At 46.8% G+C, this 22695-nt stretch overlaps 1 protein-coding gene across 1 annotated transcript in view; it reads left to right on the top strand.

The window, feature by feature from the left end:
* Positions 1-8095: 8095 nt before the first annotated feature.
* LOC119821679 (poliovirus receptor-like) overlaps positions 8096-22695 on the top strand; it is a 29425-nt gene continuing 14825 nt past the window's right edge. Inside the window, exons 1-2 of the mRNA XM_038340824.1 lie at positions 8096-8189; positions 21783-21956. Coding sequence (XP_038196752.1) covers positions 21863-21956 — 94 coding nt within the window. The 5' untranslated portion in view covers positions 8096-8189; positions 21783-21862. The remainder of the gene's footprint in view (positions 8190-21782; positions 21957-22695) is intronic.

Here is a 22695-nt window from a genome sequence, read left to right as displayed (position 1 = left end):
TGAGGAACATGCAGCCGACGGACTGCTGACCTGTAATCTCCTAAATCCCAGGAAAGGATTCTCAGGACAGGATGGGAACATCTTGGGGACAAATGACCAACAAAGCAGGAGGGAGGAGGGCCCACAGGGAGGGGAAGAGGTGTTTAATGTTAATTAGTGTAGCCTTTAAAGAGGGGCGACTTTAGTACTCTGATAGTTGGACCTTGATAGTCTGCTGTGGAACAATGGTTTGTACCCTGTCAATCGTATTTTAATAAAATGCTGATTGGCCAGTAGCCAGACAGGAAGTATAGGCAGGGCCACCAGGCAGGAAGTAGAGGTGAAGCAACAAGAATTCTAGGAAGAGGGAATTTTTATTTTGCAGTCGCAGAGGAAGCAAGATGTGACTGCTTTGCCAAATAAGGTACCAAGCCACATGGCTAACATAGACAAGAATAATGGGCTAATATAAGTTATAAGAGTTAATAAGAAGCCTGAGCTAATGGGCCAATCAGTTTTATAATTAATGTAGATCTCTGTGTTTCTTTGGGACTGAATGACAGCAAAGGCGGGGTGGGACAGAAACCTCAGTCAACAATAGTCAGCCTCAGGAGGAGGAAGTGACCAAACAAGGGAATGTTCATCTAGGCAAACCTCAACAGGTTGCAAGCCCTCCAGTGGCCCAAGTTCAGAACTAGAACATAACCATTTGCCATTCTTTTGGTAGGAGCAAGTCATGTGACCATTTCGGTTCAAGAGGTGGTGGATTTGGTTCTGCTTTCTCCCAGGTAAGGAGGTACCTGTTATCAATTTCACAATATGAGACCTCCCAAAGCCGGGCAGAGGTGGCACTCTGGAGACAGAGACAAATGAATCTCTGTGACTTCCCTGGAAGTTGAACAACTCAGCCAGCTGACTGACTTTCTTGCAATATGTGACATCTCTGGTTTCCTGCTGGGATGGACACAGGGATGCAGGATGCTGAGGTCCAGGGACTGCAGAAAATGTATTGCTTTGCCTTGTAAGCTGGGCAGAAGACAAAATATGTCTTATGTACAGCTAATTTTTGTTTATTTTCCAAATAATAAAAAAGATTGCCCTTGCATCCAGACAAGGGGAGGTCATGGTGGACCCCAGAAATCAGAGAGGTCTTGTGGATGACACCAGTCATCTTGTACGTGGGGCTCTTTAGGTTTGGCTGGTTTGGGTTTCTGAGACACGGTCTCACCTTGTAGCCCAAGCTGGTGTCTAATTCATAACCAGTATGCCTGGACTATGTGAGACCCAGGCTTAGGAGGAGGAGGAAGGAGAAGGAAGAAGAGAAGGAAAAGAGAAGAAGGAGAAGGAGGAGGAGAAGGAAGAGAAGGAGGAGGAGGAGGAGGAGGAGAAGAGGAAGAAGAAGAAGAAGAAGAAGAAGAAGAAGAAGAAGAAGAAGAAGAAGAAGAAGAAGAAGAAGAAGAAGAAATAATTTTTAAAAATTGAGGATATAGAAATGGCTCAGCCGTTAAGATCACTTTCTGTTCTTTTTTTTTCTTTTTTAGGTTTTTTTTTTTTTGAGACAGGGTTTCTCTGCAGCTTTTTTTAGAGCCCGTCCTGGAACTAGCTCTTGTAGACCAGGCTGGCCTCGAACTCACAGAGATCTGCCTGCCTCTGCCTCCCGAGTGCTGGGATTAAAAGTGTGCGCCACCACTGCCTGGCACTTTCTGTTCTTGAAAACGACCAGAGTTCAGTTCCCACCACTCACATCTGGCAACTCAGACCCTGTAACTGCCATGCCAGGGGACTCCACTCCCTCTGCTCAGATCTGTTGCAGGATATTTGATGACATCATGACACCCCAATAATGAGAAAACCACTTTCAGCCGACAACCTTTAAGAGGCTGGACCAGTTTGGGGCATGATTCATGATTTTTTGGGTACCCAGAGAAAACCACCGGCCCACCCAGCTCTCTCTCTCTCTCTCTCTCTCTCTCTCTCTCTCTCTCTCTCTCTCTCTCTCTCTCTCTCTCTCTGTCTCTCTCGTTCCTACATTACACACCTTGAAGTTGGACTTCTCATTTCTGTTCCATGAGTTTTCCCCTTACAATAAAAAATAATAACTAAAATCTTTTGGAATTAGCATCCTCACCCCTTTTACATGTTCAGCTACACCCTGAGACTGTTAATAAAGTTAACCTTGAATCAGGACCAGAATCAGCAACTAGCTGACTGGAAATAGTCATAGAGATTTTGGAGGACCCAGGAAAAATAGAAGGCACAGGAAGGAGGAGATAGGGGCTTAGAAAAATTCTCAGTCTTTTCAATCTGGGAAGCGTGGAGAGAGTCTTAGGTAGTCTTACCTCCACTGTTTTCTTGATCTATCAGGTTTTTAGCCCAATATCTGGCTCCCAGGTTTTTACTGATAATAGAACAATTTAGATAAACGCATCACAGGTTTGGTCTTTGAGAACAGCCACACATGTGGCATATACTCACACAGACAAGTGCTCATACATGTAAGTAAAACATAGAAAAATAAAAACAAACCTCTGAGTAAATCCCAACACACACACACACACACACACACACACACACGCCAATCAAACAATTCAAAAGTAACTTGCAGAAAAAAATAGTTGCAGCTAGTTTCTCCCTCCTTATAGCTCAGTAAGTTCTGAGTAGCCACTGCTCCAGAAGAGGGCAGTGACATACTGAGCTCCAGACTACCCAGGGCTACCTAGTGAGATGTTGTCTCAAAAATAAATTAATAAATAAACAAATACAGCCAGGCGGTGGTGGCACACACCTTTAATCTCAGCACTCGGGAGGCAGAGGCAGGTGGATCTCTGTGAGTTCAAAGGCCAGCCTGGTCTACAGAGTGAGTTCCAGGAGAGCTGGAGCTACATAGAGAAACTCTGTCCCAAATATAAATAATAAATAAATAAAGTAATTTTTTTCGTATTCCAGCACAACCGGCATTTCCTTGGTCTGCCGTCCTCATTTTCACCCACCCAGAGACCCCCTCCTCAATATCTGTCAAAAGCCCCATTCTTTGAGTGACATCTCCATGATGTCCATCCTGTCTGGTAGGGTCTAAGCTCCCAGGACAGAAGCAGGGTCAGGAGGGAGGCCTCTCAGGGCAAAGGGAAGTGAAACAATAGGATGTTCTAAGGGAGATGACACCCTCCATCCTGTGGGAAACCCAGCTGGACAAGCTTTAGGAAGTCCCCGAAACTGACAAATACCGGAGGCCCCTCCTCCCCAGGCGTATATAGTCAGTAAAGACCTGAGAGTCATTCTCAGACCAGCTGGGCCTGGGAAAGACACTCCCCACCCTGCTGAGCTGCCTCCAGGCTATAGTGTGCTCCAGATTCCCAGCTCAGTGAGCTGTCACTCATGCAGGGGTGGGCTTTAGTGATGAGCTGTCTTTGAGTCATTTCTGCTCCTCACCAATACTCCTGTAAATAACCCCCAATAAAACTCATTGGTTCACCAAGTTGGACTTCAGTGGTGTGGTAGTTTGAATGCAATTGGCCCCCCTAGTCTCATAGGGAGTGGTACTATAAATGACTTTGTTGGGGTGGGTGTGGCCTTGTTGGAGGAAATGTGTCACTCTAAGGGAGGGCTTTGAGGTTTTCTATGCTCAAGATATCACCCAGTGTCTCAGTTGACTCCCTGTTGCCTGCAAGATGTAGCACTCTCAGCTCCAGCATCACCCAGCTCCAGTACCACGGCTGCCTGCATGCCGCCATGCTCCCTCTCATGATCATAGTGGACTGAACCTCTGAAACTGTAATCAGGCCACCCCAATCAAGCGTTTCTGCCTAAGAGTCGCCATGGTCATAGTGTCTCCTCACAGCAATGAAAGCTGTAACTAAGACAGGTGATGTGGGATTCCACTCTGTATGCTGTGAATGTTTCATTATCATTTTTGGTTAATAACAAAGCTGCCTTGGGCCAATGGCAGCACAGAGTAGGGCAAGGTGGAAACTCCAAGCAGGCATAGAGGAAAAAGAAGACAGAGTGAGGGAGACACCATGTAGCCACCAAAGGAGAAAGACGCCCAACTGCCGGAACCTTACCAGTAAACCACGAGCCTCGTAGTAAAATATAAAATAATAGAAATGGGTTAATTTAAGATGTAAGAGTTAGTTTATAAAAAGCCTAAGCTATTGGCCAAGCAATGTTGTAATTAATATAGTTTCTGTGTGATTATTTCAAGTCTGGGCAGTAGGGAAACGAACAAGCTACTTCTGTTTCCAGACAGCTGGTATCCTTACTTTTTAGTCTGTCTTTGGATTCCTAACCAGGGTGAGTGGACATTGAAGGGTCCAAGAATAAGAAAATAAAAATGTAGATTCCAGAAATAGGAATATAGTAAAATAAAATAAAGAAATATAAAGTTGTAAGCCTAGGAGAATGAGAACAGATGTCAGCAGCTTTCTCGGTAGCGTAAGGATTAACTACTAACAGCGGGTTACTCCGCTTTACAACCCATAGCTCTATTCACAAGGCCAAAGCATCTCTCTGCACACTGAGAGCTGGCCTACGTATGAGCTGAGTCAACATTTAGGAAATAGATATATGACCTCTGGGTTACGCATTATCCCTGCTATGTGAAACTGGAAGCATCAAGGGGGAGAGCACAGGGCTTCAGTAAACACCACCTGGAAGTACCAAGGAAAACAATAGATTAAGTCACTAGTTCAACTGAAAGACTTTGTTAATGGAGATTGTAAAGTAAGGCAATTTGTATCTGAGTTTAACCTTGAGATTGTAAAAATTCCTTTGTTCAGACCTAATGCTTGGTGCCTCTATATAAAAAGGTGGGTTCAGAAACCAGCCTTTGCCACAGCCTTACAGAATCCATCTCTGGCTATGGTCTCAGCTAGCTGATGAGCTTTTTGTGCCCCGTGGAGATTTTTATTTTATTTTTATTTTTTTCCTGGATTCTGGTTTCTGGAATAAAGTTTGCTTCTGGTTTATTAGACTTTAGTGATCTATCCTCATCTTTGCACGACCCCACTGGACCCAACAGACATTTATTCATGTCTCCTCAGGAAACAGAGGTCTAAGGGAAGCTGAGGGAATAAAAGAGCCAAGTCTGCCAGGCCTGTCCTGCTGTAACTCCAGCCCACAATCTCTCTCTTCAATCTTATTTTTCACACCTGCTTTGTGCTAGCGGAGACATATTTCTTCTTGGCTACCTTTTCAAAAAGATATTTTATTTTTAATTGTGTGTGTGTATGTGTGTGGTGTGTGTATGTGTGTGGTGTGTGTATGTGTGTGTGGTGTGTATGTGTGTGTGGTATGTGTGTATGTATGTGTATGTGTATGTGTGTATGTGTGTGTGGTGTGTATGTGTGTGGTATGTGTGTGTGGTGTGTGTATGTGTGTGTATGTGTGTGGTATGTGTGTATGTTTGTGTGTATGTGTGTGTGGGGTGTGTGTGTGTGTACACCATGTTCATGCATGTGTCAGAGACATGTTGGATCAATGCTGCTCGAGTTACCGGTTGTGAGCCATCTGATGGGGAACTGGTAACCAAAATTGGGTCCTCTGCAAAAGCAACACAAGCTCTCAACCCCTAAGCTGCCTCCAACACCCGCTACTGTTTCTAGTAGACCAGTGCTCACTGTTTATTAAGATCTCTGGGAACTTATCTGTGCTCCCTGGGGTCTGCCTCTGTGAGGCCCTGACTTTGCAAACTCCATTTTAAAGCAGGGATTCATCTTAAGCCATATAATGGGGCGGGGGGGGGGGGATTCTCAGTTCCAGAGATGCACTGCTATAGCGGAATTTGAACAAATACCCTAAAATGGTCAATTAAGGAGATAGGGAACAGGGCCATAAAATTTAATAAAATCCAAATGTTCTTAGGAGGCATTCTGTCCTTGAAGATACCATGTCTGTTATTAATGGGTCTTTGATATGGTTTTCTCACCCAAAAACTGACCAATGGTTTCAGAAACTTCCTTACCCTCTGCTCTCCTTACCCAATCCCAAATCAACAGGACATGACCTCCCTTGATTAAGGCATTTCAAAGTCCTACCCTTCCCTGGGCTGGGGCTGCACGTCCCTCACCCTCTGCATTGGCGTGTTGGAGGTGTGGTCCAAACTCGAATATTAAGAACCCTCTAGTGCTTTCCATCGGAATCCAGTTCCATGGAGTTCTTTCTAGGGATAACACTTCCTATGCTGGCATCAGGTGGAGTGATATCTGCCACTGTGAATGCCAAAAAAAGCAGTGTTTGCATTGATCATTGATTAGTGATGTCTGCCACTGTGACCACCAAAGAGAGCGCTTGTATTGATTAATGATGTCTTCTGGAAGCGTAAACTAGAAGGCAGGGGCTCTATAATTCTGCTTTTGTTTCCTAATCTGCAGCCACGTGCCATCATTCTCATGTCCCCACAGGGAGATCAGAACTCTCTGGCAAGTTCGGGGCCTGCTCATGATCTGCTGCTGCGGTGACGCTGAAGGATTTCCCAATCTGGATTCATTCCAATAGTGACTCGCCGGGTGCCTAGGTTTCCAGATCCACGCTCCACACCTGTGGCTGTGTGGAGTTTGCACACAGGACTCTCAGAGCCCAGCCCTACCCTGTCTCTCGGTTCTCCCAGCCCCTGCTCTGTCTACGTCCTCAGCCTCTTTCTCACCATCCAATCTCTCTTCTCAAGTCTCTCTCTCTCTCTCTCCCTCCCTCCCCCTCTCCCTCTTCCTCTCCCTCTCTTCCTCCCTCTCTCCCTCCCTCTTTCTCTCTTTCCTCTCTCTCTCTCCCCCTCCCTCACTCCCTCTCTTCATCATGAGAAATTTTTCTTTAAGTTTTAGTCTTCTAAAAAATATGTTAAATCCTATTTTAAATTGTGTGTGTGGGGGGGGGGGGTGGGGGTGTGTGCACTTGAGTGCCTTGCCTCGAAAAGCCAGACATGGGTATCATAGCCTCCTGAAGTTGGAGTTATAGGGGACTTGACTTGGGTGCTGGGAACTGAACTTGTGACCTTTTTTCCTAAGTCAAATTCTTGGGTACCCCCAACCAGCCTTGGACTTGCTACAGAGCCAAGAGTGACCTTGAACTCCTGATGCTCTTGCCTCCACCTTGCAAGTGCTAGGATTGTGAGCAGGATTCACCATCTCTGGGGTGTGTGTGGGGGTGCAGGCTAGGCAAGCACTACAGCAGAGCCACATCCGCAGCCTCTGCATGGAACTACCTTGTTCTCTACTGCTCCAAAGATGCCTTAGATGGAATTACAGTTTGTTAAGGTAAACACAGAGTCACCAAAACCTTTTCCCTGTACATGGAGTTTCTGGAGAGATCCTGAGAATTTCACAGGTTTCCTTGGACTGGCAAACTTCGCCTGCCTTTCCAGCCTGCCTCAGGAAGAGTTAGAATAGGGAGGCTGTTGAAACCCACCAGGGGTCTTGGAAGGCTTCCCAAAGGAAGGGCTCTGACCACTACAAGCAACCACTAACAGAGGTGGAGATTCCCGTGGCCACAGAGGAACACCAGGGAAGGGCAGGCGTGGGCATCACCCATGCCTCAGTATCTAGGGAGGAAACAACGCAACAGCTGGCTGCTGAAAGGCCCTGGTTAGTCATCAAGGGCGTAGTACTTAAAGAGAGTGTTTCATTTCCTCCTCTGGGTTTTCAAAAGAAGGGAAGTGGGGGAACTGTTACTGTCACTGGGAAGGAATGTGGAGGGAGGGAGTGGGTTCTTTGGAGCTGGCTGCCTTTGGGGAGGATGGCCAACAGAGCTGTTCATCTCGCTCTGAATTCTAGAACTTTCCTGCTCAGCTGCAGAAAAGAAGACAAAAGCTTTGTCCTGAATCTGCCACCCCGTTCTCCACCCATCCTCCCGACAGTGTTGAGGAGAGGGACAGGGGATTGTCACAGCTGTGTCCACACTGGAAAAAATGAGAGTTGGCAGCAAGAAGGTCCCTTGCATTGAGTGACTCTCTCCTTCCTTCCTTCCTTCCATTGTTCTATTCTGGGGCTGGTTCTTAAGTAGACAAGGCTAAGGATAGCCTTGAACTCCTGATCCTCCTGCCTCCACTTCCCAAGTGCTGGATTTCCTCACCAAGAGCATGAGGTGCTGCGGATGATATCCAGGGCGTTGTGCACCCTTGGCAAGCACTCTAGGACTGAGCCGCGACCCCAGCCTCCGTGGGACTCTCTGTAGAGCCTACAGAAGCAGATCCTAAAGAGGAATGTCCAGCAAGGTGACCCAGGGTGAGTGACAGTGGGAGCAGGACATGGGTTTTACCCTACCACGCAACCCAGCCCGAGGAATTCCACTAAGGAGAAGCCAGGAGTTTCCTTTCTTTTGTGTGTGTGTGTGTGTGTGTGTGTGTGTGTGTGTGTGTGTGTGTTTTGAGACAGGTCTCACGTAGTCCAGGGTAGTCTTGAACTCTCTTTGTAGCCTATACTACCACACCCAAGTGAAGTAATAAAACTAGATTTTTATTTATTTATTTTAATTGATTGATTGATTGACTTTTTGAGATGGGGTTTCTCTCTGTGTAGCCCTGGCTGTCCTGGAACTCACGCTGTATAGATCAGGCTGGCCTTGAACTCAGAGATTCCTGTGTCTGCCTCCTGAGTGCTTTGCATGTGTACGTTCATATGTATATACATGTTTGCATGTGCATGCACAAATGTACCTGTGCATGTTCCTGGCATGCATGTGGAAGCTCATCATTGACGCTGGAGTCTCCCTTGTTCCCTCCCCACCTTCGTTTTCAAAGCAAGGTCTCTCTTTTAACTCTGAACTCAGCAGCCCTACTAGACTCCGTAGCCAGCTTGCTCTGGGGATCTGCCTTCTGAATGCTGGGATTACAGGTCCTCCCCCACCGGTAGGTTCTGGGGGTCCAAAGTCCAATCCCTGTACCATCTTGCTGGCTCTAGAAAAGATTTCTAACATATTTAACATGGGCATTAAGAGAGAGAGAACCACTCAGGAAAAAGATCATACATGCCCAAGGTAGAGGAGCAGGCACAAGAGAAAGGGTTGAGTGAGGGGCTCAACATTTGTATGACGTCTAAAACACTTTTATTATTTACTATATGTTTGTGCACATGTGTGCAGGTGCCTTGCAGTGGCCAGAGGGGTCAGGTCCTCTGGAGCTGGAGTTATAGGCTGTTGTGGGTCATCTGACGTGGGTGTTAGGAGCCCAGTTGTGGGGTCCTCTGGAAGAGCAGGAGGTTCTTAACTGTAGGGCCACGGCGCCAACCCCCATATATATATATGTGTGTGTGTGTGTGTGTGTGTGTGTGTGTGTGTGTGTGTGTGATATATGTGTGTGTATGTATATATATGTATGTGTGTGTGTATATATATATGTATATATATATATATATATATATATATATATATATATACATGGTTAAGGTGGCTTCTGAAATTACATGGTTTAAAAGGCATTTTGGTTTGGGTTAGGTTTAGGTTTTTAAATTACAATTGTGTGTGTGTGTGTGTGTATGTGTGTGTGTGTGTGTGTGCATGCATGCATGTGCTTGTGTGTGCGCGCACGCTTGCCTGCCTGCTGCCTGTGGATGTAAAGCCCTCAGCTCCTGCTCCAGTCCCTTGCCTGTCTGCTCCCACCATGATGACCGTGAGCTCACCCTCTAAAGCTGCAAGCGAGCCCCGTATTAAATGCTTTCTCTTGTACCAGCTGCCTTGTGCCTCGTCATGGTGTCTCTGCTCAGACTAAGACACACACCTTGAATCCCTCCCCATCCTGAGTGCCAGGGTCATAAACCTCCACTGCCAGCCTCCAAACTTGGAGGTTGCTTTTTGGTCTTTTTGTTTTGTTTTATTTTTGGTGTGTGAGATCACAGGATTGTTCTGTGTAGAGCGGGTTAGGAAGGATGACTCATGAGAAACAACCCTGAGTCATAATGGTCAAAATAATGGTTCCCAACCTAGGCTGTGGTTTCCTGACTTATCAGTTGCTGATAAGCTCTTATCTGGTTTGTGAGATTCTGGGGATCTTACAGTTTCAAGGAGCAAAGATGGAGAGACAGTTCAGCTCAGAGGTCAGGAGCAGGTCCTGGGCCTGCACACACCTTGGGCTTGGTTCCCAGCACTCACACTGGGTGGCTCATTGTCACCTGTACTCCAGCTACAGGGGGTCAGATAGCTTCTTTTGGCCTTTTTGGGCCACTGAACACAAATGCATGCACACACACACGCACACGCACACACACACACACACGCATGCACACACACACATATTTGAATAAGTAAACTTTTGAAAAAAATTAAAACAAGGGTCTTACATACTTGCGTGTTGTGGAATATTATCTTAAAATGTGTTACATTTGTTTATGGTGTAGAATATTTGATGATGCAAAGATGTGGTCCATTCTTTTATGTGACATCTGTTCAACTCTGTGAAGTTGTCTTACTTTGCCTGTCTAAAACACCTGGTGGTTGTTATGCCCAAATCCGTGGGGTCCCCACAAAAGCCAACAAAGGAGACCAAGTCCCATATGTAAAAGCAAAGAGCCTTTATTTTAATCAAGTTTGCAAACTCAGTCCCTCCTTATGTCTAACATATTGGAATAACTGGAGAGCCCCAAGCTCAATTAGAATTGGGTTTTTATAGTAGTAAAGGTGGGGGTGAGGGGTCTCTGAGGTTCAGGACCCCAGATTGGCTGACATTTGTCTAAGGGTGCCCTGATGAAGTGCTGGCAGAAATCTCCTTTGAATGGTCTGCTCTTGGGTGGTGGTCGGGTAATCTCAGCCTTCCAGGCATTGTCTCAGGGTAAACTATTGAGACTCTAGACTCCATTTAAATTTATCGATGGCCAGAGTCCCAGGTGATAATGCTTGGAGGAAGTAAAGAACTTCCTTTCTGCCCAGACTTAGATTATCATGGCTGGCCCTCACAATGGTCTGATAACAGCAAGGCAGGAGAAAGAATAGGTGGGACTGGCAGGCAGAGAGAATAAATAGGAGGAAAAATCTGGGAAGAGGGGAATCAAGGAATGAGAAAAGAAGGAGAGAGAATGCCACGGGCCAGCCACTCAGTTACACAGCAAGTCACAAGTAAGAAGTAAAGAAAGGTACATATAATATAGAATAGATAAAGATAAAAGTCCAGAGGCAAAAAGTAGACAGGGTAATTTAAGAAAAGCAGGCTAGAAGCAAGCCAAGCTAAGGCCAGGCATTATAAAAACAAACCTAGATGTGATTTATTTGAGAACGGGGTGGCGGGCCACTCAAAGAGCTAAGTGCAAAGAACCGAAGAGTAAAACAACCAACACTTTGGTTTTCAAGCACTGCCCTCTATTTCCATGTAGGGCCTGAGAAAATGGCGGGGGGGGGGGGCGGTGAGAAAGGTCAAGGCTCCTTTAAGAGGCTCTGCTGTTCAGCCAGCAGCCTGTGGCAGCTCAGATACTGGCATTCCATAGCTGGATAGGTTATGTGCAGTTCCTGGTCATGCTCCTCAGAGCTTTAGGCTTGGCAATGACAGCCCAAGAAGCAGGCAGAGCCAGCACCAGAGCCTCAAGGAAGACCCAGCTGAAGCGTGACAGTTTAAAGTTTGCTCACATGGTCAAAAAGGCTAAAATAAGCACAATAAAAGAGGGCCAGACAGAAAAAACTCTAAGTGGATTTCAGTGTGTTTTACAATGTGCATAGGCCTAAGGAAAGAATACATGTATACAGTCATAGAAGAAAATAACAAAAAATAATCAAGTCTTTAAAGAGACAGTAAAAGTAATATAAAAGACAAAAGCCATGTAAGATGGGAAATACACAGGGAGTCCGGATCCTAGGTTTACTGTGTTGATTTTTGATCTTTTTAGTTTGCTGGTAAGCAAACAACAGCTGCTAAGAAGACCCAGAACTGAGAGAGGGACTGAGGAAATAAAGCAGCCTAGAGACTTAACTTTCAAATAGATGTGCTACTTTTGTCCCAATCACCTGGTCACAAATAAACACACAGAAGCTTACATTAATAACAAAAGTTCAGCTGGTAGCTCAGGCTTATTATTAACTAGCTCTTACATTCAAATTAATCCACTTTTGTTAATCTATATGTTATCGTGTGGCTTCCCCCGACAGCTGGCTGTCATCATCTCTCCCAACTCCGCCCTTCTTCATTTTGATTGTCCCGTCTAACTGTATCCTGTTCAGCAATGGTCCAAATAGCTTTTTTATTAACCAATGAGAGCAATACAAATTCAGAGCGTACAAAAGGATCATCTCATAGTAACATGTTGCATACTTTTATGTTGCATTTGCTTAACTCTGTGAAGCTGTTACTTGTCTGCCTGAAACATCTGATTAGCCTACTAAAGATCTGAATGGACAATAGCAAAGCTGGTGTGGGAAGCCCTTCTGTCTATGTGTTGCGTTTATTGGTTAATGAATAAAGAAACTGTCTTGGGCCTGCGCAGGGAATAGAGGTAGGCGGGGAAAACTAAACTGAATGCTGAGAGAAAGAGGGGCAGTGTCAGAGAGAAGTGATGTAGCCCCTCCATGCCCCCCCCTGCCAGAGACAGACGCCAAAACTTTAGCCAGTAAGCCACAGCCACGTGGCGATACACAGATTACTAGAAATGGGTTAAATTAATATGTAAGAGTTAGCCAATAAGAAGCTAGAGTTAATGGGACAAGCAGTGATTTAATTAATACAGTTTCTGTGCAGTTATTTAGGAGCTGAGCAGCCGGGAACCAACAAGCAACCTTCTCCAACACAAGGCAAGAGAAAGGGTAGGCGGGGCTGGCAGGCAGAGAGAATAAACTGGAGGAGAAATCTGGGAAGAGGAGTATGAGGAGCAAGAACAGGAGAGAGGACTCCAGGGGCCAGTCACCCAGCTACCCAGCCAGCCTTGGAGTAAGAAGAAAGGTATTTAGAATAGAGAAAGATAAAAGCCCAGAGGCAAAAGGTAGATGGGATAATTTAAGATAAGGAAAGCAGGCGAGAAACAAGCCAATATAAGGCCCGGCTTTTTATTTATTTATTTGGCGGGTCCCTCTAAAGAGCTAAGAGCAAAGAGCCAAAGAGAACAACCAACAACACTTGGGTCTTAAGCAGGCTTTATTGTTGTTTTATTTTATTTCTCTTCCCTTTTAAAATTCACTTCTTGTAGTTTCTGAGGCAGGGTCTCCTGTAACTCAGGCTGGGCTCACACTTGCTGTGCACACTAAGGGTGACCTTGAACTCTTGACCCTCTGCCTTCAGCTTCCATAGAGCTGAGCTGAGTCAGGACTCTGGGTTACCATACCCTTTCCTTGTTACACTGTGTAGCCCTGGCTGTCTTGGAACTTACTCTGTAGACCAGGCTGGCCTCCGACTCACAGAGATGCACTTGTCTGTCTCCTGAGTGCAGGGATTAAATATGTGTGCCACCACCCAGCTCTTAGCTTGCTATTTTACATTCTTGTTTGGAATGTGGGCAAGTCCTGTCTCTATGTAGGCATTCTGCAGCATTTCTTGTTTTAGTTTAGTCAAACATTTCCACTCTCAGGTGTCCAGACTTCAACCACACTCTGGGGTGAGGGCTTCTTTCCAGTCACAGCCCTTCAGCTCTTCCCTGCCCCAAGACTCCGTGAGTATCCAGTATTACCGCCTGATAAGCAGCTATGTAAGGGAAATTTTTTTTACACTTTAAAGTGTGTGTGTCTGTATGTGTATATGTGTATTGTGTGTGTGTGTGTGAGAGAGAGAGAGAGAGAGAGAGCACGTGTGTAGATCAGAAAATAGCCTTTGCTGTCCTTGCCTCCCTCCTGGTTTTGAGGCAGTCTCCTGTTTCCATTTCCTCTCTGTGCCAGCCTTGCTGACTCATCTGTCTCCACTTTCATCTGATCTCGGTAGTGCTGGGATCACAGACATGCTCCCTGTCCAGTAAATACTGAACCCATTGAGTCACCGCGCCACCCTGCTTTTGCTAAATAACCTCAACACTGGGCATTACCACCCCCTAGTTTATGGATGGAGGGGTGTGGCTGGTTTGATTTCAGAGTTTTAGAACCTAGCTTTCATCTTTTCTGACTGCTACCTTTTGTCTCTGGTACCTTCTGTTTGAAGTATGTAAATCTGATCTGAGTGTTTCCTAAAGGTTCAAAGCCTATGCAGAACCTGGTTACAGGAGGACTCAGCAAACTGAAACGTCCTGTGATTTGGGGAATTTGCATTGGCACTGTCCTGAATAAGAAGTGTGGGAAGACGGAAATTGACTTGCTAAAAGTGTGAACTGCGTAACAATTTGAAAAAGCCCTTTGCAAAGCAGCGACGAGTAGGTTCAACGGAGGCTGACCCCCTGCAGCTGGAAAGGCTACAAATTCTTCCAAGAGAGCCCCTGTCTTCTTCCAATGGACTGGGATGAATCCAGACCCGATACAACAGGGGTGGGCAGCAAGAAAACTGATCCCAGTTGCCCAGCACCATCAGCTATTGAAGGGTAGAGGCAGAATTTGACAGAGAGAAGTACACCGTATTTCTTCTGCTCTCTCTCTCTCTCTCTCTCTCTCTCTCTCTCTCTCTCTCTCTCTCTCTCTCTCTCCCTCCCTCCCTCCCTCCCTCCCTTCCTCTCCCTCCCTCCCTCCCTCCCTCTTTCCTTCCCTCCCTCCCTCCCTCTTTCCTTCCCTCCCTCCCTCCCTCCTTCCCTCCCTCCCTCCCTTCCTCCCTCCTTCCCTCTTTCCTTCCCTCTTGCCACCCTGCAATCGAGGAATGTCAGTGTTGTGTTCCAGGCTCAGAGACAGGTGGGGTCCAACCTCAGTGAACTCAAACAGCTGTGCAAAGCTTATTTATTTATGGTCGCACAAAAGCTGCTTTTGGGAACAAGTTCCTCATACCAAAGCCTTGATCTAATCTGTTTCCTGAAGGAAAATGTCACGCACACCCCCACCCCACAACCTCAGTCCTCAGGGGCATTGTTTGCAGTACCCAATAATGCAAGAGTTCCTGGTGTGCCAGGACCATCTGGTGACTAAAACCATGCCACGGCTGTGCAGCGCCTTCAGGAAAACAGCTCCATAAATCACAGAACAATCGCCATTTTCTGCCATGCTCTTTAAGGTCTAACTACTTCTAGAAAAACACTTATTTTATTCTGATGTTTACCCGAGATACGACTCTTCAGAATTCCACTACACAGGACACTCCTGGCTCAGCCCCAAGTGCTAGGATCCAAGCAGTGAGTTCCCACTCAGAGCCAACTCACTGGCCCACGTGTCTGAACTTTTTAAGAAAAGCCTTTCATGCCAGCTTTGAGCACCTGACTTTGCCAGCACAGGCTGCTCCTGTCAGCAACTCGGCAACATCTTCTAAAGCCACAAACTCGCACGCCCTTTCACCCATTCAGGAAGCCACAGGGCGGATAGCGGCACATCTGTAGGAAGTAGGTGTATTGTCTCCCGGGCCAGCACATTTTACCACTTTTCTTGGTTTTATCTGGGTGTTGGGGTGCAAACCCAGGCTGTCATGTTTGCATACAGAGCAAGCACTTTTCCAGCTGAATCGTCTCCCTAGCCCTGAACACAGGCTTGAGAGAGGCACACAGAAGCGAGCACACATACTGTATGGGTCAGCATTAAGGGACTATAACAAAATACCTAGGTCACTAGCCTACCCATCACACACAGAAAAGGTTTCTGTGGCTCATGTGTAATGATTCAGGTTAGTGATTCTTTTCTCTTTCTTTTGAGACTGGATCTCTCGATATTGCCCTGGAACTCACTCTGTAGACCAGGCTGGCCTCAAACTCCCAGAGATCCTCCTGCCTCTGCCTCCTAAGTGCTGGAATTGAAACCATACCCAGCCTTGGAGTGGTTTTTCAAAGCCAAGTTCAAGACAGAGGAACCCCCTTGGGCCAGTGGTGAGTGGCAGATGGGCCATGATGTGACTGAACTCTCGCTGTGTAGAAGAGCTTGTGTCACAGAGGACCCAGCCACAGTCCCCAGGGAAGTACAGAACTCCCAGCTAGGGAGGTCAGAATGGCCCAGTGGGCCCAGGGGCTTGCCTCTAAGCCTGTGGCCCTGAGTTGGATTCCTAGAGCCCACATGGTCAAAGGCAAGAACTCATTCCCACACGCTGTCCTCTGACACAGGGCACACACAAATGAATGCTATACGACAGTATAGGGCTGGGAATGGGAGTCAGTGGAGAGACTGTTTAGCACACAGGAAGTGCTGGGTTCCATCCCCCATCTGATGGCGATGCCTGCCTGCTGTCTCAGCACTGGGAAAGAGGTAACAAAGGTTCAAGGTGTTTCCTCAGCTACATAAGGCGTCTGGGACCAGCCTGGGCTACAAAAGAATAAGACCGGAAACTGTTGTTGTTTGCTTGTTTTTACTCTTTAGTCTTTGGGGGCCCAGCACCCAGATAAATCACACACGCGGAGGTGTGTTATTTCCTATGAATGCTCAGTCTTAGCTGGGCTTGTTTCTAGCCAGCTTTCCTTAACTTAAATGACAGCATCTATCTTTGGCCTCTGGACTTTTACCTTTCTCTATTTCTGTAGATCTTCCTTTCTTTCTCTAGCTGGGAGGTTGGCCCCTGAGGTTCTCCTCTCTTCCTTTTCTCGTTTCTTGATTTTCTCCGCTCAGATTTCTCCTCCTATTTATTCTCTCTTCCTGGAAGCCCCTCCTATCTTTCTCATGCCTGGCTATTGGCCGTTCAGTGCTTCACTAGACCACCAGTCTAGTGAACAGTCTAATAGACAGGCAAAGTAACACAGCCTCACAGAGTTAAACAAATGCAGCATAAACAATGAAACACATCTTTGTAGCATTGAACAAATATTCCACCGCATGAACGAATGTAACACATCTTAAAATAATATTCCACAGCACAAACATTCTTACCGATCTTCGAAATGGACACTGAGAGCCAGCCACCAAGCCATATGTATGGCTACTGTGGAAATGTTCAAACACAGCTCTTGGGGCTGGAGAGATGGCTCAGAGGTTAAGAGCATTGACTGCTCTTCCAGAGGTCCTGAGTTCAATTCCCAGCAACCACATGGTGGCTCACAACCATCTGTAATGAGATCTGGTGCCCTCTTCTGGCGTGCAAGCATACAGGGGAGGAATGTTGTATACATAATAAATAAATAAATCTTTAAAAAAAAAAAAAAAAAAAAAAAAAAAAAAAAAAAAAAAAAAAAAAAACCATAGCTCTTCTTGGAAACCCATAGCCAAACTCCCAGGAATACTTTGTTTTCCCGACAGCGTTTTCACCCCACTTAAAACAATTTTAAGGGCAAGAGAGATCTCCCTCCTGAAATTGTACTGAGGACTGACATTCCCCAACGCCAAAAGGCCACACCTACGTGAAGATTCTACAGTCATGACTACTTCATATTGTAGGGAGTTAGAATGTGACAGATCCTGTGTCAAATCATCACGAACCACCTGGAGCCCCATAATAGCAGCCATTCCTGGCCCAAATCTCTGTCTATTCTAATTTCCTTTTGGCCATCACAGGGAACCTCTGGGTACACATTATCTTTACAAATAAACCATTTGCACCAACTTCGAAGCTAACGATGCCACCAGACAGCATCGGAGATCTGTCTCGGGGCTCTCCCTTGTTTGGTCATCCTTGTCTGCTTCATGCTGCAGTGATAAAACACCACGATCGAAAGCAGCCTGGGAAGGAAAGGGTTTATTTCTGCTGACCGGTCATAGTCCATTACTGAGGGAAACAAAAGCAGGAACTCAAGAGCTTGGATCTGAAGCCATAGAGAAATTCTACTTACCGGCTTGTTCCCTGGCTCATGCTCACGCCTAAGGGACAGCGCCGCCCACAGTGGACTGTTCACACCTAAGGGACAGCGCCGCCCACAGTGGACTGTTCACACCTAAGGGATAGCGCTGCCCACAGTGGACTGGGTTTCCCCTACATCCATTAGCAATCAAGAAAATGCCTCCCAGACATGGCTACAGGCCAATCTAATGAAGGCAATTTCTTAAGTGAGGTTCCCTTTACCAAGGTTTATCATATTGACAAGCAAGATTAGCGGTCACTCATGCCTACCTGATGTTTCCACTACCATGGAGCCCTGGTTGGCCTGATATTCACTGCATAGACCAGGCTGGCCTGGGACTCACAGAGATCCACCTGTCTCTGCCTCCTGAGTGCTGGGATTAACAGCATGCACCACCTTTAGTTATAGCAGTTGAGCTGGCCAACATGAATGTGGGAACTGGAGTCCTCTGGAAGAGCAAGAGGTGCTCGTTACCCCCTCACCATCTCTCCAGTCCCTGGCTTCCTAGATTGTTCAAAAATACTTATGTTCTTGCTACTATTTGGCCTTTTCTTCCTCCTGGATCTGTTTCTCCTCCACATCCTCTGTTTACTGTGGCCTCGCCCCAGCTTTGAGACTCAGAGCAATCCACTCATAGAGACTGACGCGGCTAAGAGGCACTTTCTGGCTGGAGCGATGGCTCAGCTGGGGGGTGGGGGTGTCACTTGCAACCAAGCCTGATGACCTGGGTTCGATCCCCAGGCCCCATGTAGTGGAAGGGATGGATCAACACTGGCAAATTAACTATCAGAAGAAATTCCTTTTTCCATATTCTGACAGACAAAAGCCAACATTCCCTTGGGGACTTGGGAAGCTGCTTCCCACTTGCTAATAGAAGTCATTCTCCCTGTCTTGTGGAAAAGGGACATATGGCTCTTCCATTAATACGTTACTATCAACACATCTGATCCAGGCTAGCCTCCAAGCCCCCACCCCAGCTAAAAGGCTCCCTTCCTCCCAGGTTCTGACTCCCTAAGAACCCAGAAGAATCCCCTACCCTTTCACTTCTCCCAGCTTCCCTTGGGGCAGACAACCTTGGCAGTTTGGAATAAATTTTTTTCCTTTTCACTCAGGAAGCAGGTATTTCTGTATCAGTTTCTTTACTGTGCCCTTCACACTCACGGACTTCTGACCTCCAGCTGTTCACTGTATCCACACTCAAATCGAACACACATACAATAGATAAAATGCAATATAGATTTCATTGATTTTTTTTTTCCGAAGAAGCACTTTCACCCTCCCCAGCAGGCTGGACACGTCAGGGGGATTAACATAGGGCTGGCAATAGATTTATAAAGAAGTCCCAAGTCAGGCGGAGGTGGCACACGCCTTTAATCCCAGCACTTGTGAGACAGAGGCAGGCAGATCTCTGTGAGTTCGAGGCCAGCCTGGTCTACAGAGTGAGGTTCAGGACAGGCACCAATGTTACAGAGAAACCCTGTCTCAAACCCTGCCCCACCCCCAAAAAAGTCTTATCATTGGGTTGGATGGATCTGTGATGAGCTCAACCAGAAAAACACAGGGTAGTACTGATCCCTCGGTCTCCTGACTCCTCTCACGGAATGGGAAGAGCAGAGCTTTGAGTGATAGCCTGGACAAAGGCTGCCATCAGTGGCAGATACCTAACCAAACCCAGACTCTCTCTTGCCAGCTTAGAGAAAAAGGCTGTCATGGCTCGGGAGTCAAAAGAGACGGAGATTCATAAGAGGAAATGGGAGAGAGACAAAAAAAAAGACATTTGTTACCTCAGACGGTTTTAGGTTTCATAGTGACGTTATTTTAATTAAGATGTATTTGAGGGAAATGCAAAAATCAAAAAAAAAAATACCCTGGCTTTCCGTTTCCCTCCAGCAGAGTCAGCATTGCCAAGCTTGGTTTGATTTCTCCATTTGCATGCACCCACCCTTTGACGGCTCCCACTCCTGCTTGGCCAAGCCCACCTAGACCTAGGCATCAGCTGAAGAGACAATGGCAGCCTCTCAATGCCGTATCACCAGTGAGAGGGTATCTAAGGAAGAAACGGTGGAAAACGTTCATTTAGAATAAAACAATTCAAATTGGAAAAGCAGGCATCGCGGTGTCTCAGGCACTTCCTTCGCGAGCTTCATGACTGGACTCGTATTGCCCACATGGTGGAGGGAGAGAACAGATGCCTGAGGGTTGTGCCAAGGCATGCATGGGTGCCCCCCACACACACTTCATTTATACACATTATACATACATCCATACAGTCATACATACATACATATACACTCAGGAACACTCAAGCACTTCATTCATACACACTACATATCCATACACACACACACACACACACACACGACATACACACATACAATAAACACACAGTCAAGTACACACAATGCACACATACATTGAAAAGGAGTTTTAGGGGACTGGAAAGGATGATTCAGTGGTTAATAGCACTGACTGCTCTTCCAGAGGACCAGGGTTCAATTCCCAGCACCCACATGGCAGCTCACAACTATCTGTAACTCCATTTCCAGGGGACCTGACACCCTCATACAGATATACATGAAGGCAAAACACCAATGCACATAAAATAAAAATAAATTATTAAAAAAGAAAAGCAGTTTTAGAGTATATCAAATTTGGAAACAAATGCTAAGGAACAGCAAAAAAAAAACATAATAAAAATGTAAAGGTTGGTGTCAGCGAACTGACTTTCCATCTCTTCTTTCACTTCAGTGAGCTCAAAAACTGTGAGGCTGGCCAGAAAGAAAGACAAAGGGCCAGAGACCCAGTGGCAGAGCAGCCTTTGTGTGAGAAAGGACTAGAAGAAATGCTTATGTTTGCTTACAGGGGAGGGGTACTGGGGGAACTTTTCCCTTTGGCCGGGAGGGCAGTTTCCCAGACCGGTTTCTTAGTGTAGCCCTGGCTGTCCCGGAACTAGCTAAGTAGATGAGGCTGGGCTGCCTGTCTCTGCCATAGCAATGGGGAGACCCGGAGGAAGGGGAACCCCATTGTCATGACAGCATGGTCAAAGGAGGAACACAGGGGCCACAGAATCTTAGTGTGGAAATACCACAGAAGAACTCAAAAAAAATCCAGAGATTTCCAGATTCCATTCAGAAATTAACCCAGAGCGGGCTTTGTGCGCACCTCCCCCCCCCCCCCCCCGTCATTCCTGCACTGCGGGTGGGGGGCGTTGCCACCCCTTTGGGAGTCGTATATCAGATCTTGCTTATCAGATATTTACATTGCAATTCATAGAGTAGAAAAATTACAGTTATGAAGTACCAATGAAAATAATTTTGTGGTTAGGGATCACCACAACATGAGGAACTCTATTAAAGGGGTCTCAGCATTAGGAAGGTTGGGAATGACTGACCTAAAATTCAGTTTGAGGCCAACATGCCCAACATGAGAGACCCTATTTCTTTCAGACACAGGGTTTCACTAAGTAGTCCTGCCTGGCCTGGAATTCTCTATGTGGACCAAGCCGGCAGCTCTACCTGCCTCTGCCTCCAGAGCTCTGGAATTTTAGATGCTTTTTTTCCCTATCAAATTAAATTTATTTTTATTTATATTTATTTTATTAAGTTTTGTTTTTAAAATAAATTAATTTATCCTATTTAATTTAAAAAAATTTAGGATGATCTCATATGGCCCAGTTTGGTCTCAAACTCGCTACGTAGTTCAAAATGGCTTGAATTTCTGATCCTCCTGCCTGCGTCCCCAAAACGCTGAGATAACGGGTTTACATAGAACTCTAGGTGTCTGAGTCAAGCTTATTCCACAGCAGGCTCCCAGCCCGGGTTTCCTTTTGCTCCCCCGCCCCCTCCCCCTCCCGCCCCCCCCCCCCCATCCTTTTTTTTTAAACTGTTGGTTGAGACAAGGTCTCTCTTTAGCTCAGACACACGTAACGTAGCCCGGGCTGGGCCTCAGACTCACAGCGGTCCTAGCCGCTCCTTTCTAAGAGCCTGCTCCCCTCCCCCGAGCTGGGGCGAGTTTACTGCGCCTGCGCAGAGGTTTTTTCCAGCCAGAATTCCTTGGCATTCTTTAGCGGGCACCGGTTCTGACGGACGTGCCCTGCTTCAGCGCGACTAGGTGAGATCCCGGAGTCTCAACATTCGCCGTCCGTGTAGACCAAGGAGGAGCTGAATCGGCTCCCGAACTCCATGAATCGACACACCCCTCTCGCCTGGTCGCCACGGCTGCTGCTACCGGGCCTGCTGCTGCTGCTGCTGCTGCTGCCGGGCCGCGCGAAAGCCGGTGAGTAACCCCCGGGCCTGTTCGATCCCGGTCCCGTGTGTACCTGTCCTCCCCCAGGCCATCTGATCTGATCCCTTCTGGATTCCGGGGCACAGATTCCAGAAAGATTGGGCATGATGGATCACACCGGCCACCCTAGGACCTGGGAGGATGAAGCAGGAGGATTACCCTGAATTCCAAGCCACCCTAGGCTCCAGCATAAGGCCTCCGATCTCCCTTCCCACCCTCAACACAACCTTCACTTGCGGCCACACCCTATGCATGAGGAACGTGTGGAGTGAAGGCTCCCCGCAGCCCCGTGACTTTCATTCATTTTTTAGTTGTGTTGGAGACTGAAACCAGTCCCTCACTCGGAGATTCTGGTGAAGAGCTCTACCCCTCAGGACATCTGGGTGTTGGGGTTAAATAGAACCTTGGTCCCCACACACAGCAAACTGGAGCTCAGCTCTGGACCTGCCCCATTCTTTCGGAGGGTGGAGGGTGACCGGGCAGTTCGCCAATGCCCCGAGTGAGACAACTCACCCAGAGGGCAGCAACTCAGAGATATTAGTCAGGAGGCGGTGGTCCACGCGCTTAATCCCAGCATAGCAAGGGCTACTTTGAAACCATGTGCCGAAAAGAGAAAGAAAAGGAAGAATAGAAAGACTTCTGTATAGGTCCACCTCTGTTTTGTTTTTGTTTTTTCCAGATAAGATTTCTTTGTGTAGCTTTAGCTGTCCTGGAACTCACTCTGTAGACC

This window comes from Arvicola amphibius, chromosome 8 (assembly GCF_903992535.2).
Source record: "Arvicola amphibius chromosome 8, mArvAmp1.2, whole genome shotgun sequence".
Lineage (NCBI taxonomy): Eukaryota > Metazoa > Chordata > Mammalia > Rodentia > Cricetidae > Arvicola > Arvicola amphibius.
Note: the sequence above shows the minus strand (reverse complement) of the source record. Positions and strands in the feature narration are given on the sequence as shown.